This window comes from Calypte anna, chromosome 2 (genome assembly GCF_003957555.1).
Source record: "Calypte anna isolate BGI_N300 chromosome 2, bCalAnn1_v1.p, whole genome shotgun sequence".
NCBI lineage: Eukaryota > Metazoa > Chordata > Aves > Apodiformes > Trochilidae > Calypte > Calypte anna.
This window is the reverse complement of record NC_044245.1, coordinates 38814297-38833434: the sequence shown is the minus strand read 5'-3', so window position 1 is coordinate 38833434 and position 19138 is coordinate 38814297. Positions and strand designations below refer to the sequence as shown.

At 41.0% G+C, this 19138-nt stretch overlaps 1 protein-coding gene across 7 annotated transcripts in view; it reads left to right on the top strand.

The window, feature by feature from the left end:
• The window catches only part of THRB (thyroid hormone receptor beta), a 173991-nt gene that overhangs the window by 147864 nt on the left and 6989 nt on the right, over positions 1-19138 (top strand). For all 7 annotated transcript variants that reach the window (XM_030444972.1, XM_030444969.1, XM_030444971.1 and 4 more), the window contains 5 exons: positions 4652-4752; positions 8700-8847; positions 10700-10905; positions 14066-14212; positions 18719-18977. In XM_030444972.1, coding sequence (XP_030300832.1) covers positions 4652-4752; positions 8700-8847; positions 10700-10905; positions 14066-14212; positions 18719-18977 — 861 coding nt within the window. The remainder of the gene's footprint in view (positions 1-4651; positions 4753-8699; positions 8848-10699; positions 10906-14065; positions 14213-18718; positions 18978-19138) is intronic.

The following is a 19138-nucleotide window of genomic DNA, read 5'->3' as shown; positions in this document are numbered from 1 at the left end:
TTCCGTCCTTAGGGCTGCTGGGGCAAACGCATTGTGAATTTTCCAGTGGAAGGGAATTGTTTCTTGCCATACCTCTGCAAAGAGTGTTACAGGCTGCAGTCACAATATAAAAGATACTTTAAACCACTGCCAAGACTGGTTACAATGGATTATACAACACATTCTTCTAGGATACGGGGAACTGGTCCTGCTGAGTACTTAGCCTTGGCAAGATGGTAGGATTAGGCAGAATGGCAGGTGGGAGTCTGGGGAGCAAAGGAGTTACTTTTGGCTGCAGGGAACACACCCAGACATGGCAGGTCAAGGTCATTCCTTGGTGTTCTTCCCTCAAAGCAGAGATCCAAAATTGGTACTGGAATGAACTGTCATACTTGACAGGTAGTTAGCTTTGAGGATCATACTGGATGCACCAAATAGTGGCCCATGAGGATGCTAGGATATAGAAGATAGAGGCTTGAAAGACTAAGGAACAATATTGGGTATTATTATATAGTTCAGTGACATTGGTGTTGCTTTTGCGTGGTTCCTTCTAGCTATTTACTTTGTGGGTTTCGACCAAAAAGACAGGATGAAATATGGACACCAGAAATAGCAACCTACCCTGTGTTCCCTTGACACTTGTTATCAGACATTCTTCTTTTGTAAGAGACCACCTGGGTTATTTTGTCCAGACAGCATCTGCATCTTTCACACAGGAGTTTTTATTTTTGGTCCAGAGTTACTGAATACATAAGATGCTGAAGTACTTGCTGATGTGAGAGACATGTCCCTGTTAGACTGCCCCTTCTCTGTTTTTCCCAAGTGCTGCAAGGAGTGAAAGAAGTCTATTGCTCTGCTTTTTCCTCAAACCATCCATCATACAACTGCAGCACGGCTTCCCCGAGAAGCACCATTGCACTATTCACAGCTTCCATGCTAGTACCACGTTTAGAAAAAGACTGTTGAATTTACTCCTGCTGATACTCTTTCTAACCCTGAGAAGCAGCAAAAAATGCACTACTAGAAGTTACTTACAGTGGGCATTATGGTTTGTGAGAACTGAATGTAAGTCCCCTTATTCCTCTTGGCATGATGTCTGTTTTTCTGAATTATATCTTTTTAAACTACTGGTGAAGGTCCAATTTTCCTACTTTCTAGCAGTTTCCTACCCCATTAGCTGTTGGAAGGAGAGTTAAAAATATACGTAAGTGTGGATATCAGTCTCAGATTTGTAATAGAAAGAAAAACTAAGTTGATTGCACACTTCTATTGCCAATTATCTCAGATACAGGTTTTTTATTTGTGTTTCCTGTTGAATCAAAAGTGTTCAAAGTGTGTGCTTACCCCATGACATGGACAAAATCCCGCAAACGTGATGAATGTAAAACGTCTTAAATAGTTGGCACTTTACACTTCCAGTGCAGCAAAATCAGCAAGGTGGTTGTGTGTGAGGATGCAGTTTTTAATTTCTGACTAGGAGTGCCTGTAGAAGATTTGTCTTCTCTGCCAGATTGGAGAGTGTTTCCTGGGTTGGATAAAGTCATGAAACTCCAAGAGGGAGGTGACACAAGCAGTCACATGTGCAGGCTACTGTATGTATTTAAGGAAGCAGTTTAGACGAGTGGTCTCCTGCTCCTCCAATAGAACAAAGCTGCCATTACATGAGCAGTGCTAAACAGATTATATACTTAATGAAATATCAAGGCGTTTAATTCAGAAGTAATTCTTGAGGAAGCAAGCCAGAGGTACTGAATTTTAGAGGACACAGTCTGTGCTGCACTAAGTCTGCATTTCATGACCAGCAGTTACATGAAGCCATTAATCTTTACCAGAAATTTAGCAGAAAATCCTGTGTTTTGTTTTTTTTTTTGCTGACTCTGCTGCCTCCGGCATCAGCTCAGTGTTGTGTGTGTGTTGCATCTGCAGAGGCAAGTATGAGCAAAAGGGGGGGGCACGATGGAGATAATAGTCCCTGCTAATCCTCCATTGGCATAATGTCCATTAGGAGTCAGTGATGTAAATTAGAGTCAAAACCCTGCTGTCTCTTTTCCCCTCAAGGTCACAGAACCAGCTCCACGTGTCCACCAGTCTGTTCAAACACAGCTTGTTCGTAGTGAAGAAGCATAACCTGAATATGACTGATATTTTACCATATTGTAGGCTGGTTTCATGCATCAGTAAACTCTCTGCTCATTCTCCCACTCCCCTTTCAGGTGCAAGTAGAAGTGTTGGTGAACATGAGATGCAGGTACCCAGACATGGCTTCTGAGTGCTCCTGCTTCTCAGCATTACATAAGAGGGATAGAATTCCCTCTGTAATCTGAGGTTCTCATGCTTATGCTCAAAGCAGAAATACAAAGTAGACTGTACAAATGCTTCCTGCCTTCTTTACTTTCTCCTAATCTACTCTTTAGCCTCTGGAAAGTTCGAGTATTTTAAGCTCAGTTAATTTCAAGTGTTTTCTCTCTCATTTGGGCTTTTCTTTCTGGAGAACCTCTGGCAAGTGTAATCCTTGGAGGGTGCTTTCATAACAGAGATGTCTGTTAGTGAGCCAACCCTCTGGCATCTTAGTCACAAGAAAATAATGCCCCTGCCTTTTGCAGTATCCTCCAACAGCCTTCAGCTGCCCTGAGCTTTGTGGCTGGTTGGCCTCGCTGTGCTGAGTTGCTGAGCTGTACTGGTGTGAGGCCTGCACGAAGACAGCAAGCTTGGAGTCCAGCCCAATATGCGATGCCACAGATGGGTTCAGCAAGTAGAAGGGGTAGTGTCACAGGCAGCCACGTCCAAATGACTCTTCCTTTATTTCTCTCAGCCAGTTGGCAGCTGATGGAAAACCGGGAGGAGTGGCTGGTGCACCAGATGAGTGTGCTGCTATTCAGAGCAGTCTAAGTAGGCTGGGAAAACGGGATGAGAGGAATCTCTTGAAGTGTATCAAAGGGAAATGTCAAATCCTGCACTGTGGGGTAATAATAAATGCAGCAGTACAGGCTGGCAGCTGATAGGCTGGAAAGCACTTTGCATTGAAGTACTTGGGGTTTCCTGGTGGGCAGCAAGTTGAATGTAAGCCAACAGCTTGTCCTTGAGGAAAGGAAGGTCAAATGGTGTGCATTAGGAAGATCATCACCAGGAGGTGATCACCAGGATGAGGGGGGTGATACTTCCCCTCTGCTCAGCTCTGGTGAAATACATGTGCATTTCTGGACTTCCCAGTCCAGGAAGGACACTGACATAATGAAGGGCCACAAAGATATTGAAGGTACTGAAGTTTCTGTTCTATGAGGAGAGACTGAGGGACTGTTCAGCCTGGAGCAGAGATGTCTCAAGGGGAATTTTAGCCAGGTATATAAATACCTGATCCCCCATCAGGCAGAAGACAGAGCCAGACTCTTCTCAGTGGTGCCCAGTGACAAGACAAGAGGCAATGGGCACAAACAGAAATAGAGGGAATTCTATCTTAATCTTTTGTTTGCACTGTGAGGGTTACTAAGCCTGGACACAGGTTGCCCAGAGAGATTATAGAGTTTCCACCCTTGGAGATACTTAAAAGCCAGCTGGGCAGGGTCCTGGTCTACCAGCTGTACATGGTCTTGCTTAGACCAGATGACCTGCAAAGGTCCCTACCAACCTCAGCCATTCTGGGATTCTTTGAAATATTTACTGCACTTCAGTAGTCTTACCCAGGTTACAGCTGCACTTTACTCTCTCCCCTCAAAGTGAACCTGAGAGCTCTGTGTTACAACTTGGCAGAGATTTTTCAGAAGGGGAAGTTGTGTACCATAACACCATTAATTATGAGTCATGGGAACACATATTTTGGAGTGTTTGTATATTACCCTGTTTTAGCATTCTCTTTAGTTTAGAATTACTTTTTGATTGCCATCAGAATTGTTTTGGGGTTTTGCTCAGATTGAAAATATGTTATCAAAACAAATGATATTGTGGGAAGAGAAGCAAGCACTTCCAATGTTTTTCAAAGGAGTAATATTTGATTTCACTTGTTGGGTGTCTGGTAAGCTACTTCAGAAGAAAAAAAGTCATTCTAACTCATGCACATAGATACACACATCTTTGAATGCTCATGTATTCTGCCCTGAACTTGTACTGTATTAAATGTTCTGCACAACACACCCAGGTAAGGTGTGATCAGTACAGCTTGGGCTATCTGCTGCTGGAGCTTCTCCAACCACAGCTGCAGAGCTGTTTTGAAAGAAATGATCTCTCAGTAAATATTTCTTATGGCCAGGTCCCTGAGTCACCCTGCAACCTGGGATCTCATCTTCAGTGTACGAGTATATTGAATTTTTGGCACAACTGAAAAGAGAAATCTATTGTATGTCTCACGGTTATATTTTTCACATCAAGGCCTTTGAGGTGGAAATAAATACATTTATTTTTCTGAGGTAGCATTTCACTCAGGAGAGAGCAATCATGTTCTGACTTCTCCCTCTTTACCAGTAGATGCTGAATCAGTCTGAAAATAGAAGACATTGTAGACTATGTTTAAGCAGATCCCTAGCAGAGTAGGAGCTTTTTATTCAGGAAATTCAGTGAGTTCAGAGGCACTGTGCTGTTAGACAAGATCTGCAGTGGATTTTAATGCAATATTTTTGTATCAAATGTATTGTGTCATTTTATATTGGGTTTACATTCCTCATCTCTTTTTTCTTTACAGGGTATATACCCAGTTACTTAGACAAGGATGAGCTATGTGTAGTATGTGGGGACAAAGCCACCGGATACCATTATCGCTGCATCACTTGCGAAGGTTGCAAGGTAAATGGCACAGTGGGAAAGTGGGAATCAGAAAATAGCTCTCCAGCTCCTCCATTATACAGACTTCCTGAACTGTGTTTCAAATAAAACAAAGATTAGAAGTGAATAGGAACATCCAGTACTGATGATAAGCCCTATCTGGCTATGCTGCTCTGCAGTTCATATACATAAGGAGTATTATTGATTTTTGCAGTGTTTGCTTCTGAAAAGGAAAGGAGAAATTCAGATGTCTGTTGTTGCTGTTTGGCTGCTAGCTTTTACATTTCCATCTTTTAGTGTTTCTTCGGCCGTGCTCTCAGCCACTATAGTTTTCAGACTCGCAGCAACTTCAGTGAAGCTGTTTATGCCATAACTGAGATTCTGCCTGTGGCCACAAAGAGTCTGTAGCAATTAACAGTGTTCCAGTGCCTCTTGTTGTCACTGTGAAGAATTAAAAATCAAAATGCTTTCCACATGCTCACACAACAGAAACATCCATCACTTTGGGAAGCATTGATGTCCAGTTAAAACAATTTCGGAAAGATTTTGACTTCTGTAACTTAAGCATATTGAAATGTGCTTTCAGCCCTAAAATGCATCTCCAAAGACACATGCAAAATTAAAAAAGAGATTGCTTTGGGCAAGTAGATAAAAAAATAAATTGAGTAACACAATCAGGCACATCTACACGATTACATGGCCATAAATTTGCCTGAATAGCTTGAGATCCTGTAAGAAAGCTATTCTTTCCTGCAGAAAATATAAAAATCATCATGTTTTCTCAACAAATGGGACCACACATGCATAGGACCAGTGTCATGGGACTAAGCTGCAAAAGTTTTATTCTGTTCATCCCCAAGATGTGGAATATTTGAATCTGAGATTTTGGGTTTGGATTGGCTTTAGAGCCCCACACCACAGTAACTCTTTTATATTGAAGCAGATCCTTCAGTTGTACAGCATTGCCCTGAGTCAAATTTATGAAATGCACAAAGACCTAAATATCCTATGTATATCAGCTTTGTGCTTATACTCCTAATGGTTTTATACCCATACATACATAATATGTATGGGAACAAAATCTATCTGAAGCAAAAAGGTACTGAAAAGTGATTCTTAGACATTTGCATCCCATGCACCAGATGATAATACATAAAATTTATTCATACATAAAATGTATAAATATGACTTAATTCACATATAATGAGAGGTAAGCAACACTGTAGCATTATGAAACATCTTTTGCTTCCAGCAGGATTGCTATATCTCTCACCAGCTTTCCTACTAAGATTTTGGTTACTGTTAAAAATGCAGCATAAAAAATGTACTTTTATCTTCACGCACAGTTCTTCTCTATGTACAATTTAAAATAATCTTTATGTGTACATGAAATTGAGCTAACAATTTGCAAAAAGTAATTAACTTCTTTCTCCTAGTTATTGCTGACTTACAAACGGACCATTTTGTTTTGGTTTGCTGTTGTTCTTGCAGATTTACTCATTGTACAAGCTGGGGGTGGGGGGGTTGTGTGGACAATTTCAACCTGTGCTTTAGAGGATCTGCATACACTCTACAAGTTGCATGATTTATCAGCAAAGTTATATTTAAGCAATTCTCAATTAATTTGACATTTACAAGATACTTCTATTCAAAATCAACATGTAACAACATTAATCAGGGCTGACAGCCAAAAATTTGCTTTGGCAAGGGCTTTCTTGAACAAATCATCCTCACATGATTTCTGAAGAGTAAATTGTAAGGAACTTAAACACAAATAAACCAGCAGTGAGTTCTGATGGCAGTGAGTTCTGAAATGTTCTCTGAACTGTACCCATTGCATTTATTGTGACTTAGGTGCATAGTAAAAAAATCTAGAAAAACAGTATAGTTGCACTGCAGTAAAATTTGGTTGCTTTTATTGATAAAAGCAACTCTTCTGTGATTTAGTGTTTGGACAAAGAGAGAGCAGCTTCCTTATCACAATGTATCTACAGATGATCAAAGAGGTCTTTTGCAAAAAGTTTCTGAGAAATGCTGAAGATGAATTATGCTGATCCCAACACAGGTGGTGAAAAATCTTGCCACTGTAAATCTAGAGTTACATTAATGGTTTGGAAAACAGAAATTGAGTACCACTTCCTCAGAGCCATCAGAAATTTTTCCATCTCTTGCTGTAATTAGAGATTGCCCTAGTTTTCAACCTGGATTGAAACATGGTGTCCTGAGTTGTCTAGAGCCATCTTCAATCTACAGGGAAGAGAAGGACAGGTCTCATCTGTAGGAATTTATCACAGGGTTGAGAGTGGATAAAATCGAGTTGTTGAGTGGATGAGAGTTTGAGACCTGACCCAAACCCTGCATAAAGAAATCTTGCCTGTGATTTTCTGGATTTGGGCTCAACCTAACAGATCCAAGTCTTGAAAAGGCTCGCACTTGATGCAGCTCAGTTTAACTGAGATTTCAGGCTTTATCATTATTTAGAAAGGAAGAGTTGTACTCTTAACTGGAGCAGGATCTTGTAGGATCAAATTCTAATGGGGAAAAGGCTTCTTGTTTGCACTGGAGTTAGGAGCTCAAGCTGAAATACAGTCTTGTCTGTATGTCTTAATTCAACAGTCTGTGTTAAACGAAGTTACACACTGCTCTGAGATTTTACTGTTATTTAGCATGATTAAAACCAGACTTCTTGCCTAATGAAGTGAAGAGACTATTCATTAGATAAAATCCCAGCTGAAGAGACTATTCATTAGGTAAAATCTCACTTTAATTTTGCCATTGTTTTTATGAAACTAAATTTATTCTAAGTGGCCTCAGGTCCAGGGTCCCAGTGGGTTCTCTATATCAAGGTGTTCCCAAGCTTCATTGCAGAATATAGGTGGTCTCGAGCAATGATGAAATGGAAAATTAAAGTGAAGTCCAAATTTCTTGCATTGCAGCCTATCTAGTCCATATCTTACAGTCTTGGAAGTCCATATCATTGCAGCTGTTGTGGAAGACAATGAGAAATGTTGAAATGAAAAATGAAATTATATGATATGAAATGTAAATTTTGAAATTAATACCAGGATTTAAGTCTGTAATGTTGAGTTGCATCTTAATTTCTTTACCCAAGGCCAGGGTCTGTGGAGTGTATAAATCAGTGAATTTAGTGGAGCTTAGGATCTGACCTTATATCCATGTTGCAATTGACAACATAGAACTGTCTTATGATGGATGGGTGCATTGGTACATAGATATAATGATTTTTATATAGAGGAATCTTTCTTAGTGATGCTTATTTGGAATACAGAGGTCTTCAGTAAATTCTAATTAAATCTTGTTTTAATTAAATTTCAAATCTTGTTTTAATTAAGTCAGAAAAAAAGAGTAATTTTAAAATTATGGATTCATTATTTAGACCCAAACTCAAAGACTGAGTAAACTGTGTTTTAAAAATTCTAAGTCTTGGCCAGATTTGGTTGGTTGGTTATTGGACTTTGATGGAAAGAAACGAGTAGGACTATTTGTTCTTAATCCTTTACTAGCATGTGCACACCACCAGTTTTACCATTTGCAGAAGCTGCTCTTAAATTAAAAGTATATGTCTGTCTCTTAATATCCCTCAAAATGAATATGAAATTTAGAAAGGGGCTCAAAATAAACTCTCTAATTCAAATACATGCAGAAACATAAGACTTCAGGAAGAAACGTAGACAACATTTGTCCCTCAAGACAGCATTACTTATAGCTTAATTTACCTAAGATGTCTATATGTTTTCTGATTTTTAGAGAGGAAATGTTTCATTAAACTCAGAAAAGAAATGCTGTACACTATGAAATTGGTTTATTCTTTTCCTCTTTGAGAGTTTCATGGAATTAAGTATGTTATCCTGTATACTTGGGTACATTCCTACCAAACTAAAGTGTCTTCCAATCTGAAAAGCTGCACAGTGCTAATGCTTTCCAATGTATTTATTTATTGCACTTAGGGTTTTTTTAGAAGAACCATTCAGAAAAACCTCCATCCAACCTATTCCTGTAAATATGAAGGAAAATGTGTGATAGACAAAGTAACAAGAAATCAGTGCCAGGAATGTCGCTTCAAAAAATGTATCTTTGTTGGCATGGCAACAGATTGTAAGTATGTTTTTCTGGTTTTCTTTATTCCTCTTTTTTTTTCTTCTCTTTTCTTTTTTTTTTTTCTAGTATATGTTTCACTTAATGTATGCTGATTGGTGAAGACTGTTAAAGTAGACCAGAACTGCCAGCACTTTCTTGTTTTTAATAATTTGTACTGGAGAATTATGTTCGTTGGATCAAGCCACTTTCATAAGGCTGTAATTTTTTGTTTATCCTTCACCAGACTGTACCTTCTCCTGGCCTTACTCGCTCAGTAACAATAGGAATGTTGACTCTTCAGTGGAGGGGAGGGGGAAATGCATCTGGATGGACACTTTGCTTGTGGAAAAACATCTTGTTTAGAAAATTCTGGAGGATGTGAAATTGAATGTCGTTGTATGAGTCATCCTGCAGTTGTTTGTTTTATTTTTAGCCCTGAAGAAGTTATCAACTGCAAAGAAGTCAACTCTCATTCTAAAGAACTAGAACATATGGCTGTAAGATTAACCCTTAGGGGTCTTCTTTCCTGCCCTTGTACAGGGATTTACACCAATAACGTCAATTAATGCAACTGGGAGGAACTCACGTAAATCCCCCTGCTCATTAATGTTAATGGTTGTTGCCAGCATAATCCTCTGCAGAAAAAACCTGACAGGCAAACAAGCCCAATAAGCAACAGAAAAAATATTCTAACTTGGTAGTTTTCATTGGTAATGTGATGTATAACAACTTCTACTGTCTGGAGGGAAATAGAAGAAATTGCACAATTTCATGTTTGATAGGTAGAGCTTCAGGAGGTGAGAATGGGTATCTCCAGCTCAGCAGTTCTCATCCAGCCCAATCTGGTGCAGCAGGCAGAGGTGAACATCAGTCAGGCAGTGGCTGAGCAGAGCCAGACATTTCTACAGCTCTGGTTCTGACCAGCAGGTGCCAATAGCATAAAACTGATACAACCTTGGTAGGATGCACCTGCGTATGGGCTAAAGGACTTGTCACTGCACGTGGCAGGCAGGACAGCCAGCCCCAACTCCAGAAGGGTTTCCCACACCTTTGAGTAGAAAATGTGTGCACAGAAGCATGTAAGCAGAGTTTTCTCTGCTCCCACCTGCCTGTCACCAGCTGTGGATCAGGATGGTCCTTCTGCGCTGAAGCAGGACAGTCTGTTTTAAACCATGCTGTGAGTCTCTGAAGAGGCTTATTCATGTTTGTATGGAAAACTGGATAAAACCTTCAGTGAAGGTGGTCAGAGATGTGCAGCCTTGGGGCCTGTGTGTCTGGCATCCCTGGCTGTAGTGGAGCTCTAGGGGAACTATAGAATGACACCCCCCCATTTGTAGGGCTGACGGAAAGAGCTGAAGGCAGATTGTTTCTGAGTGGGTCATAGAACAGGGCATTGAACCTCTCATGAATAAGTACTCCCCCATTCTTAAATCCACGTTGCCTTCTGCTGGATTACAAGAACACAGTCTACACAACTCAGAGCAGTGAGCGTGCTTATACTACTGTTAAGAAAATAAAAGTAAATCTTTCCCAGCATGGATTACTCCAAGTCCATTATGGGAGTGCTTTGAGTCCTCCCAAAGCTTTTACATATTAGTTTTGTTGGTGGAATAAGCAGCTGAGGGCTATGGTGGTATAAATCATGTTACCAGAAGGGTAAGTCATTCTTTGCAGTCCAGGCTTCTGAGAAAATGAAGTTTGGAGACAGAAATAAGAGAATTATTTATCTCAACTGTGGGTTTTACCAAAGTATTCCTTTAGCAATTAGTCAAGGTGACATAATTGATTAGTACCTCAGGCACAGAAAAGCCCAGAGTTCAGTCAACTTTAAAAAGCTTCCTTCCATTTTTGTGTGCTTTTCCCCTGCCAGTGGTGTTGGATGACAACAAGCGGTTGGCAAAGAGGAAGCTGATAGAAGAAAATCGGGAGAAGAGACGTCGGGAAGAGCTGCAGAAAACCATTGGGCACAAACCAGAGCCAACGGATGAGGAATGGGAACTCATCAAAATTGTTACAGAAGCCCATGTGGCTACCAATGCCCAAGGAAGCCACTGGAAGCAGAAAAGGAAATTTCTGGTAAGGACTGTAGAGTTTTACTCTGCTTTTGAAGCCAGGTTCCTTCGTTTCCTCTGAACTCCCTTCCTAACACTGCAGCCCCAAAGAGGCTGAATCTGCCAGTGTATTGGCAGACATGAAACATGGATAATTTTTATAACTACTATTTGCTTAGTCTTAGCTGGAGCTCAGTGTTTGATCAGACCATGTATTTCAAAGGATAACCAGCATGTTGTTAAGGCTGACCCAGCTGGATACTTCTACTGTGCTATGATCAGAAAAATTGTATCAGTCCTGGTTAACAGCAGTAGCAGTGTACAGTGCATACCATATCTTTTATACATATTATATCCAGGGGGAGTTGTCTTTATTAGGGAATAGCATGCAAACACATTTAAGTGTTAAAACAGTGTGCAGTTTTACATAAAAGCTGGTATTTTTTGTTAATTACTTCTGGTTTTTACCTCCTTGTACAAAATGTGCTCGTTAATTAAAATAAATTTGGCTAAGAATGAATTCCACTGAAAGCAGGATAATACATACACTATAGCAGTGGGATTGCATACTACAAGATGACTTAAGTTTTCAGGATGTAATGAAGGATCATAAAATAAATGGTGGTTTGTGATGCTCAGCCTTAGAAAAGGATTTATTTGATTTTTCTAAATTGATTTTTCAAGGAAGTAAGTGCAGAATGCAAAATGCTTAGGCAGCACAAAAGATATTATAGACTGCATGTCGGGAATACGCAGAGGTCTTTAACAGTCTGTGTGTACCAAATCAGGTAGAGAATATTCATTTTTTTGCAGTCTGAGGCTCTTGCTGCCTAATTCACTGTGGGAATCTCGACCCACTGTTAAGTTTCCAAGCTAAATTATAGATTCAAACCAGTCGACCCCTTTGATGATTTTTTGTTAATTCCAGTGGCATTGTCTAAGTTTCTATATGAATGGCTTCATGCTTGTGGTAGCATCCAGTTGGGAAACCACAGCTAGTGAGTGCTGGCAAGAAGCATCAGTGCAGTTTCTAGTGCTGCTCTACAGCAAGGTTTGCAGCTCTGGTTTTAGCAGACCAAGGGGCAGCTGCAGTGGGTTACTCTGGCAGGAGTGCTTTATTTCAGTATCACCTGGTTTGGGATAAAGCATGGAGTCTGAGGTCTGGGAATGAAGGCACGGGTAGAAAGCTGGTAGGGACTGGGCCAGGTAAAATGTTGTTGTTGAGAGACTTGAGGGTCTGGAGACTGTCACAGTGGAGGGGGAGCTTCCAGCAAAGAGTGCCCAGAGGCAGGTGGTGAGGCAATGTGAGAGGGGAAGGATGGGGCAGAGAGAGGGAAGGCAGCTGTAATGGAATGTTCAGAAACCAGATGTGACTTCCACAGCTGGTTCCTAGGCCAGGCTTTCAGTGCAGCCCTTGCTGCAGAGCCTCCTGGTTCTTTGCAGTGGGGGTTTCCAGGCAAGTGTAGGAAGCTCACTGACATCCTGCAGCCAGCATAGAAGGGAAAGCACAAGCTGGCCTGGAAGACTTTTAAAAGCCCCTTCCAGAAGCTACTGAAGAGCAAGAGGAACTGACTACACACCTCAGGAGCTGTGGGTTGGTCCTGAGGCAGCTGAGGCTGGTTCTTCATCAGCAGGAGCTCCTTTGGGGTTTGGATCCCTTTTCCTAGTGGGGTGGGTTAAGTGGCGAGGGCTCTCCAGTTGCATGCTTTTCTGGTGTGTGTTAGCTTTAGCTAGCAATCCTGACTTCTTTTGGCTTTCCCAAGGAAACACTGTGTCCTCTGTTTCTCCCTAACAGTGTCATGCATGGCATTAAGCATTTGATCTTCTTGCTTGGAAGTGATGAAGGTTTTTTATCATGAGCACACAGACAGTGTGGTCTCATTTCCCAAAATCCAGGGAGGGCCGGAGCCTAGAGCTGGGATTATTTGAGTTTTTTTGGTAGGAACCATGAAATAATTGAACCCAGTCCTCCTCATTGTTCCTCTACAATTGGTGCTTGCTTTATTAACAGAATTGCTGAGATTTTTCTTGAAAGAAGTTAGATTTGGATTCAGATTGGTGACAGAGATGTGGAAGGATCTTTTATGATGTGTGACTTTAAAAAACTGCCAAGTACAAGTTTTTATTACAGACACCACTTTCAGCACCTCTCCTGTGCTGAAATATAAGTGCCCTTATATAAATGTCATTAAGTCCATCAGTCTTAAAAGGCCTTCTTCTCTGGGTCTTATCCAGTTTTTTACTCTCTTAATGTGAACAAAAGGGAAGCTCAGCATGGTGGTTGGCAGGTGTTTTACAACTGCAAAGCCACACTTAGCAAACAGAGCAGCTTTGGTATGTCTGGTTTTAAAATACACAGTAACATTGATGAGCTGTCATAAAATCAGATGAACAAGTTGAAATGCAGTTAGAATAAAAAACACTCGTGGCAAGTTCTGCTTGAAATTATATCACTGTATATTCCTATTGAAATTCTCCAAAATTACTTCTTTGGTTTTTCCCTCTTTTCGTGAAGCCTTGGGCTGAAGTCAAGCAGAAGGTGGTTTTCAACCCAAATTTTACCCAGACGAGTTCAGATTCCCATCACTTTATCCAGACTCTGTGTTTGTGCCCATTCTTAGGCATCAGTTTGTTTATCCTAGTGCTGGAAGCAGGCCTTGGCAGTTGCCTGGAGCTCTGTGACACCAGGCAGTCTGCTCTGGCCAGGATTTCAGCACTTGGATTAGGTGGAAGAGCCCGATTCTGCACAGCTCTCAACATCTTCTTGGGGGTAACAAGTCACCTCATCTCCCTTGGCTTTTAGAGAAACTTTAGAGTTCTCAGCTCCTGTAAAGAGCAAGAACGTGCCTGTATGTCTAAGCAAAAAAATGCACACGCTATACCCACAAAATATTAAATACAGGCAAAAAGGAAAAATGGCATGTGCACAAAATGCAGCTGCTGCTGCCTATACAGGACGGGTGGTGCGATGCCGTTCACCTTTGTCACCTCTTTCACCAATGCCTTACAAACAAATTCACATTTTGGGGCATAATGGGCATTACTTATAAAGAGAATAGTGATTTTTGGTTGTTTTTTTATTTTAGCATATCTTATATCTTTAGCATATCTTTATACTTCCTAAAGTATAAAGTTCTTGCTCTCAGGTATATTATTCCTTTTAATATCTTTGTTTATATCCTTAGCCAGAAGATATTGGGCAGGCACCAATAGTTAATGCCCCAGAAGGTGGGAAAGTGGATTTAGAAGCCTTCAGCCGGTTTACAAAAATTATCACACCAGCGATTACAAGAGTGGTGGATTTTGCCAAAAAGTTGCCTATGTTTTGTGAGGTAAGAAAACTTCCTTGCAATCCTCATTTATATGCCTTGTTGTTAAAAACTAACTCCTGGCATGGAACTTAAAAAATCACTATGGTTAAAAAAATAAAACTTAAAAGAGACTCAAAATAGACGGGAGTAAAATTAGCTGGACTTATGAGTTTTCTTTTTCTTGTGATTACTGGAATCCTGATTTTGATTATCTAGAAGGCATCATGATTCATTAGGGACTTGAAAGTGCTTGAACAAGGCAAATGGGCAAAATGAGACTGTCTAGAAGCATCTTTGATACAATATTTAGTCAGATCTTCCAGCACACAGTTCCCTCTGTGCTTTCTTTCTCCTTGGCAGGTACAGCATTGTAGAGTTGGGTCTGTGCAGTAACAAATTCTTCTCATTCAGGAAAGTGTCCCTATCCAGGAATTGCATTTGTTTCACTATATTCCCTAGGCAGGCTTTTCCTGCATGGAAAGGTTGTGCATAAAAGTCAAGTTAGAGTCTATGTAAGTAATGGATTGTCCTTTCATGTAGATTCTCACATATAGAATTTACATAAGTAGGCTCTAAATAGACTTGGTTGCACACTGGGACTACAGAGGCCCTCCTGGCTGATCTCATTTACACAAAGCCATCATTTTTATTGAAGGACCAGATGCAATGGGTGATGGTATTTTTTTTCCTAACTTAAAAAATGTTATCAGAACTGCAGCCTGACATAACATTTTAGTCATACTAATCTTGATAGATTTTAGTCTTATGAGTTCTGTAGGATTCACAGCTGTGAGTTTTAGCATGGAAGTATCCCTGACATGGAGGGATGCCTGCTTGTTCACCCACATTGCAGAGCAACACATGACTCTGCTGGTGAAATATCCAGTGGATGATATACATAATGGGAATGACCACAATAAGTTCATTGGGCTTCCTTACCTGGGACAATGTTTCCTCTTAATTACTACACATCAGCCAGAAAGGAAGTCTCAGGCAGCCATAAGCATTTTACTCTTCTGTGGCTGGCAGCTTTTCTTTAAAGTCAATCGAGGGAAGCTATTTATGTCCTCTGGCACCTACAGAACAAGAAGAGGTTAAATTCAGTAGCTGGCATAGTGTAAATAGCTCTCCCTGGCTAGCCACAGCATTGGCTCCATCAGCCAAGAAAGCATGAAACCGTGGCCAAGCATGAAGATTTTAAAATACAAGGAACGTGTCCATAGATCAAGAGGCCCCTGCAGCATTCAGTGTCTTAGGGACTCTGTCTTCTCTGATTTGGTGTTTGTTGGTGGGAAGTTGTAGTGACATACTAAGGTAGTTGGTTTAATTTAGAAAGCTTTGCCAGTCACACACAGACTGCAGTGCCCATCTGACATCTCCTTCCCTCCTGGTCACCATGGGCCCACTTGTGTCAGAGACAGGCAGGAAGCACGGATGAAGCAGTCAAGGCATCATTGGGCATGACCTCTGTAGGTTTTGCAGCTCAGCTGGGACAGGCTTCGTTTACAGCTGAACCACCATGTAAACATAACACCCAGGTACACTAAGGTCTGGTGGCAGAGTGAGGGAGAACTCCTTGTGAACACAAAGTAATAGGACAGCTGTTCTCTGAGCTGTCATATAGCTCCTACTGTAGCATAAAGGAAATTATACATGTTTCCTCCTTTTTAAATGGGAACTGTCCTTTTAACTTCATTTCAGTTCTAATTTTTAACCCTATCTTTTTCTTAGAAGCAACACTGTGTGGGCTGTAGATTTTTTTTTTTTTTTTTGAGAAAAAGCCTTCCTTTCTCCCATAGGACCTGCAGAGCATTTAAACATTATCTCAGTTCTTATTTCCACAGAGGCTCGGATTTAAGAGTGGAGTAAATCTCTGTGAGGGAGGGGCATGGCAGAGGACATCCACAGCCACATGTTCATGGCTACTTTTCCCTCTTTCTCTGTTCTTTGGACACATGCACAAGCCAGCAAAGAGCACAGTGAGAGCCCAGCTTAGTTTTTGTGCGTCCTTTGTCCCCGTGCCTCAAAGCAATAATCTAATCCCAGGGTAGTGGAAGTATTAGGAAGACTTCATTTACTTCTCATTATTTCTGCTGTTTGCTTCTTGCATTTCTTTCTGTCTGTACAACATGAAGATTGAGGAGTATTTAATGAGTTTGGTGTGTATTTAAGTGTCACAGGCATCAGTGGCTCCACACTGGGTGAAGCTGTGTAAATAACCTTCCAGGTAGCTCAGCTCAGCTCAGTTCCATGGTGATGGATGCCAGTACGCCCTGCAGAGCTGAGCACCTCAGGTTCCTGCCTGTTACTTTTTCTCCCTGCAGAAAGAGAAGGAAAGGACAACTTGTGGCAGATAATCAGTCATGTGTGTTCAGCCCACTTCTGGAAGCTGCTCTGGTTGCAACGCTCAAGTGATGGGCATAGGTAGCATTGAAACATTGACAGTCTAGAGAAGAATTGACATTCAAGCTCCCTGTCTTTGGTTACTGCTGCTACTGTCAGATAAGACATGAGGCTTGCACCCATGAAAAGGGTGTCCCTTGTGTCCTTCAGAATTAGGAGAGCAGGTGAAGGTGACATAGTCAGATCCCCGCCACCGTAAAGAATCTTTAAGAAGGTTGAAGTAGGAAGAGAAATTCTCATTGGTCTAATGGCTCACTAATAAAACAACTGAAGCATCATGAAATATATTCCCTACTATTACCTGTTTTTTTCCACAGTTCTTTCTTCTCCTTTGTCTTTTATTCTCCATATCTATTTTCTTCTCCTTTCTCTTCTTTCCTGTCCCTTTCTTCTCTGCAGATAACTATTCCGATATCAGTATCTATTCTGATACCTCTTCATGCTTGGTCTCACACATCTTTATATATATATATATGTATATAAAATTTTTTATTTCTTACTCTGTTTCTTTCTCTACTTTAGTCTCAACAGCCAAACAGTGGCACTGTTGCTGGGTAGTGACACTGCCACTGTGCCTGTGCAGCCTTCTCCACTCTGCTGCTGAGCTGAATGTGAGCCACACAACAGGATGAGTCATTTTTCTTGTATATCAAACACTTGACACCTGATTCTGGCATTGCTGGAAGAGCAGCTGCATGATTCAACACCTTTTTCTTACTGGGGCTGGCTTTGCACTACAAACTCTTCTCTTAACAAGCAACTGCTTTCCACTTTCATTTTAGACCAAATCAGTGTATTTGCTTTGCAAGTGACTACACAGTCATTTTTTTTTCATATTGAATTGCAAGTTCAATTTTTTTCATATTGAATTGCAAATCAGGTTAATACTAGAACTTTGTATGAATCAGAAATGGATAGAGTTTTGCCTCCTTTCAGTCAAAGTAGAAATGAGTTGGGTTTTTTGTATACGCGAACCCTTTCTGTTTGTTTAGTGAGAGTCTCAAAGTACTCTTGGTGGGTTTTGCTATCACTGAATTATGAAAAACTAGAGACACACTTAACAGAACACATTCTCCTAATGTGTCACATCCTGGTGACACTTCATAAATACAAAACTGTCCACCAATTCAGACAGCTTGACTTTTTTAGTATTATTAACAAGACAAATCTAGCCACATCCCCTGAAGATCACATCTTATGCCCAGCATAAAATCTGGAGCTATACCATAGTTTTTTTCCTTATCCACTGATAATGTAGAAAACCCAGGGAAATCAGCTGCACTAGAGCTTAATAAGATCTCTGTTGTATGAATGGGCAGTGAGAATTAGGAGTACATGCCCCACTGATTCAGGTATCTCTCCTAGGTACAAAAGTCTATACATGCCTTTTGTTTATAAAGCAGTTCACTCTTACGAACCCTTCTAAATGCCTTTCTTTTCCTCTGGTCAGCTAAGAAAGCAGCATGGCTGGCAGTGAGTTTAACTAGGATAGCTGAGGTCTGTACCAGCCCAAATTACATAGTTGATTCTGTTGAGCGAAGTTGTAAGCTGACAGAGCTCAGAAGTGGAAGAGGGAAGGGTAAACAGCTAAGAACAGTCACTCCTTCAGTCATCTCAGCTAGATCCACCCCTGGTGTGAGACAAAGCCAGCATGGTATCGTGCAACCAGCCTGGTACTTGACAGGTTTCCTTCACCCTTCATACTTGGTGAAATGTTCTGCAGGTTTGATGGACTTAATTTTATAAAGCTCTCACAAGCTGAGCAATCCCATGGAGACCAGAACATCTGCAAGTTGGGTCACCTCAGCATCTGAACCAGCTTGGTTTGCTTTAAGTATCTTGCCCAGCACCACTTGCCTGCAGCTGTATCATCACTAGATTTCCTAAGGGTGTTTGGGGATGGTAACCTACCAGCAGTTTCTGGAGGCAGGAATGGAAGTCTTGGAAGTTTCTGATGTTTACTGGGACTAGTTGGTCAGCAGCATGTTTGGAAGAATGCTGCACTATATGAGGTAGTGTCCTGGAGTGTGAACAGCAGCTTCATGCTCATGGACTTATTGTAGTTGTAAAACTAACTCAGTTTGAAAAACACATCTTTCTCTTTACCCTTTATAATTTCTGCAGCTGCCATGTGAAGACCAGATCATCCTTCTGAAAGGTTGCTGTATGGAGATCATGTCCCTCCGAGCAGCAGTTCGCTATGACCCCGAGAGTGAGACTTTAACACTAAATGGGGAGATGGCGGTGACAAGGGGCCAGCTGAAAAATGGGGGTCTTGGCGTAGTGTCTGATGCCATTTTTGACCTGGGTATGTCTCTCTCTTCATTCAACCTGGATGACACCGAGGTTGCACTTCTTCAGGCTGTTCTGCTCATGTCATCAGGTGAGAACAGAAATATACTGAGACTTCAACCATTTTGAAGTTCTTCAGTCTTTGTCACAAGCCTCTTTTTGAAATAAATGGGGTGTATTAGATCTTGTATTTCTGACTGGAGTAATGCACAAGAAATTCTCAAAATCCCAGTAGAACTAACTCGGTGAGCA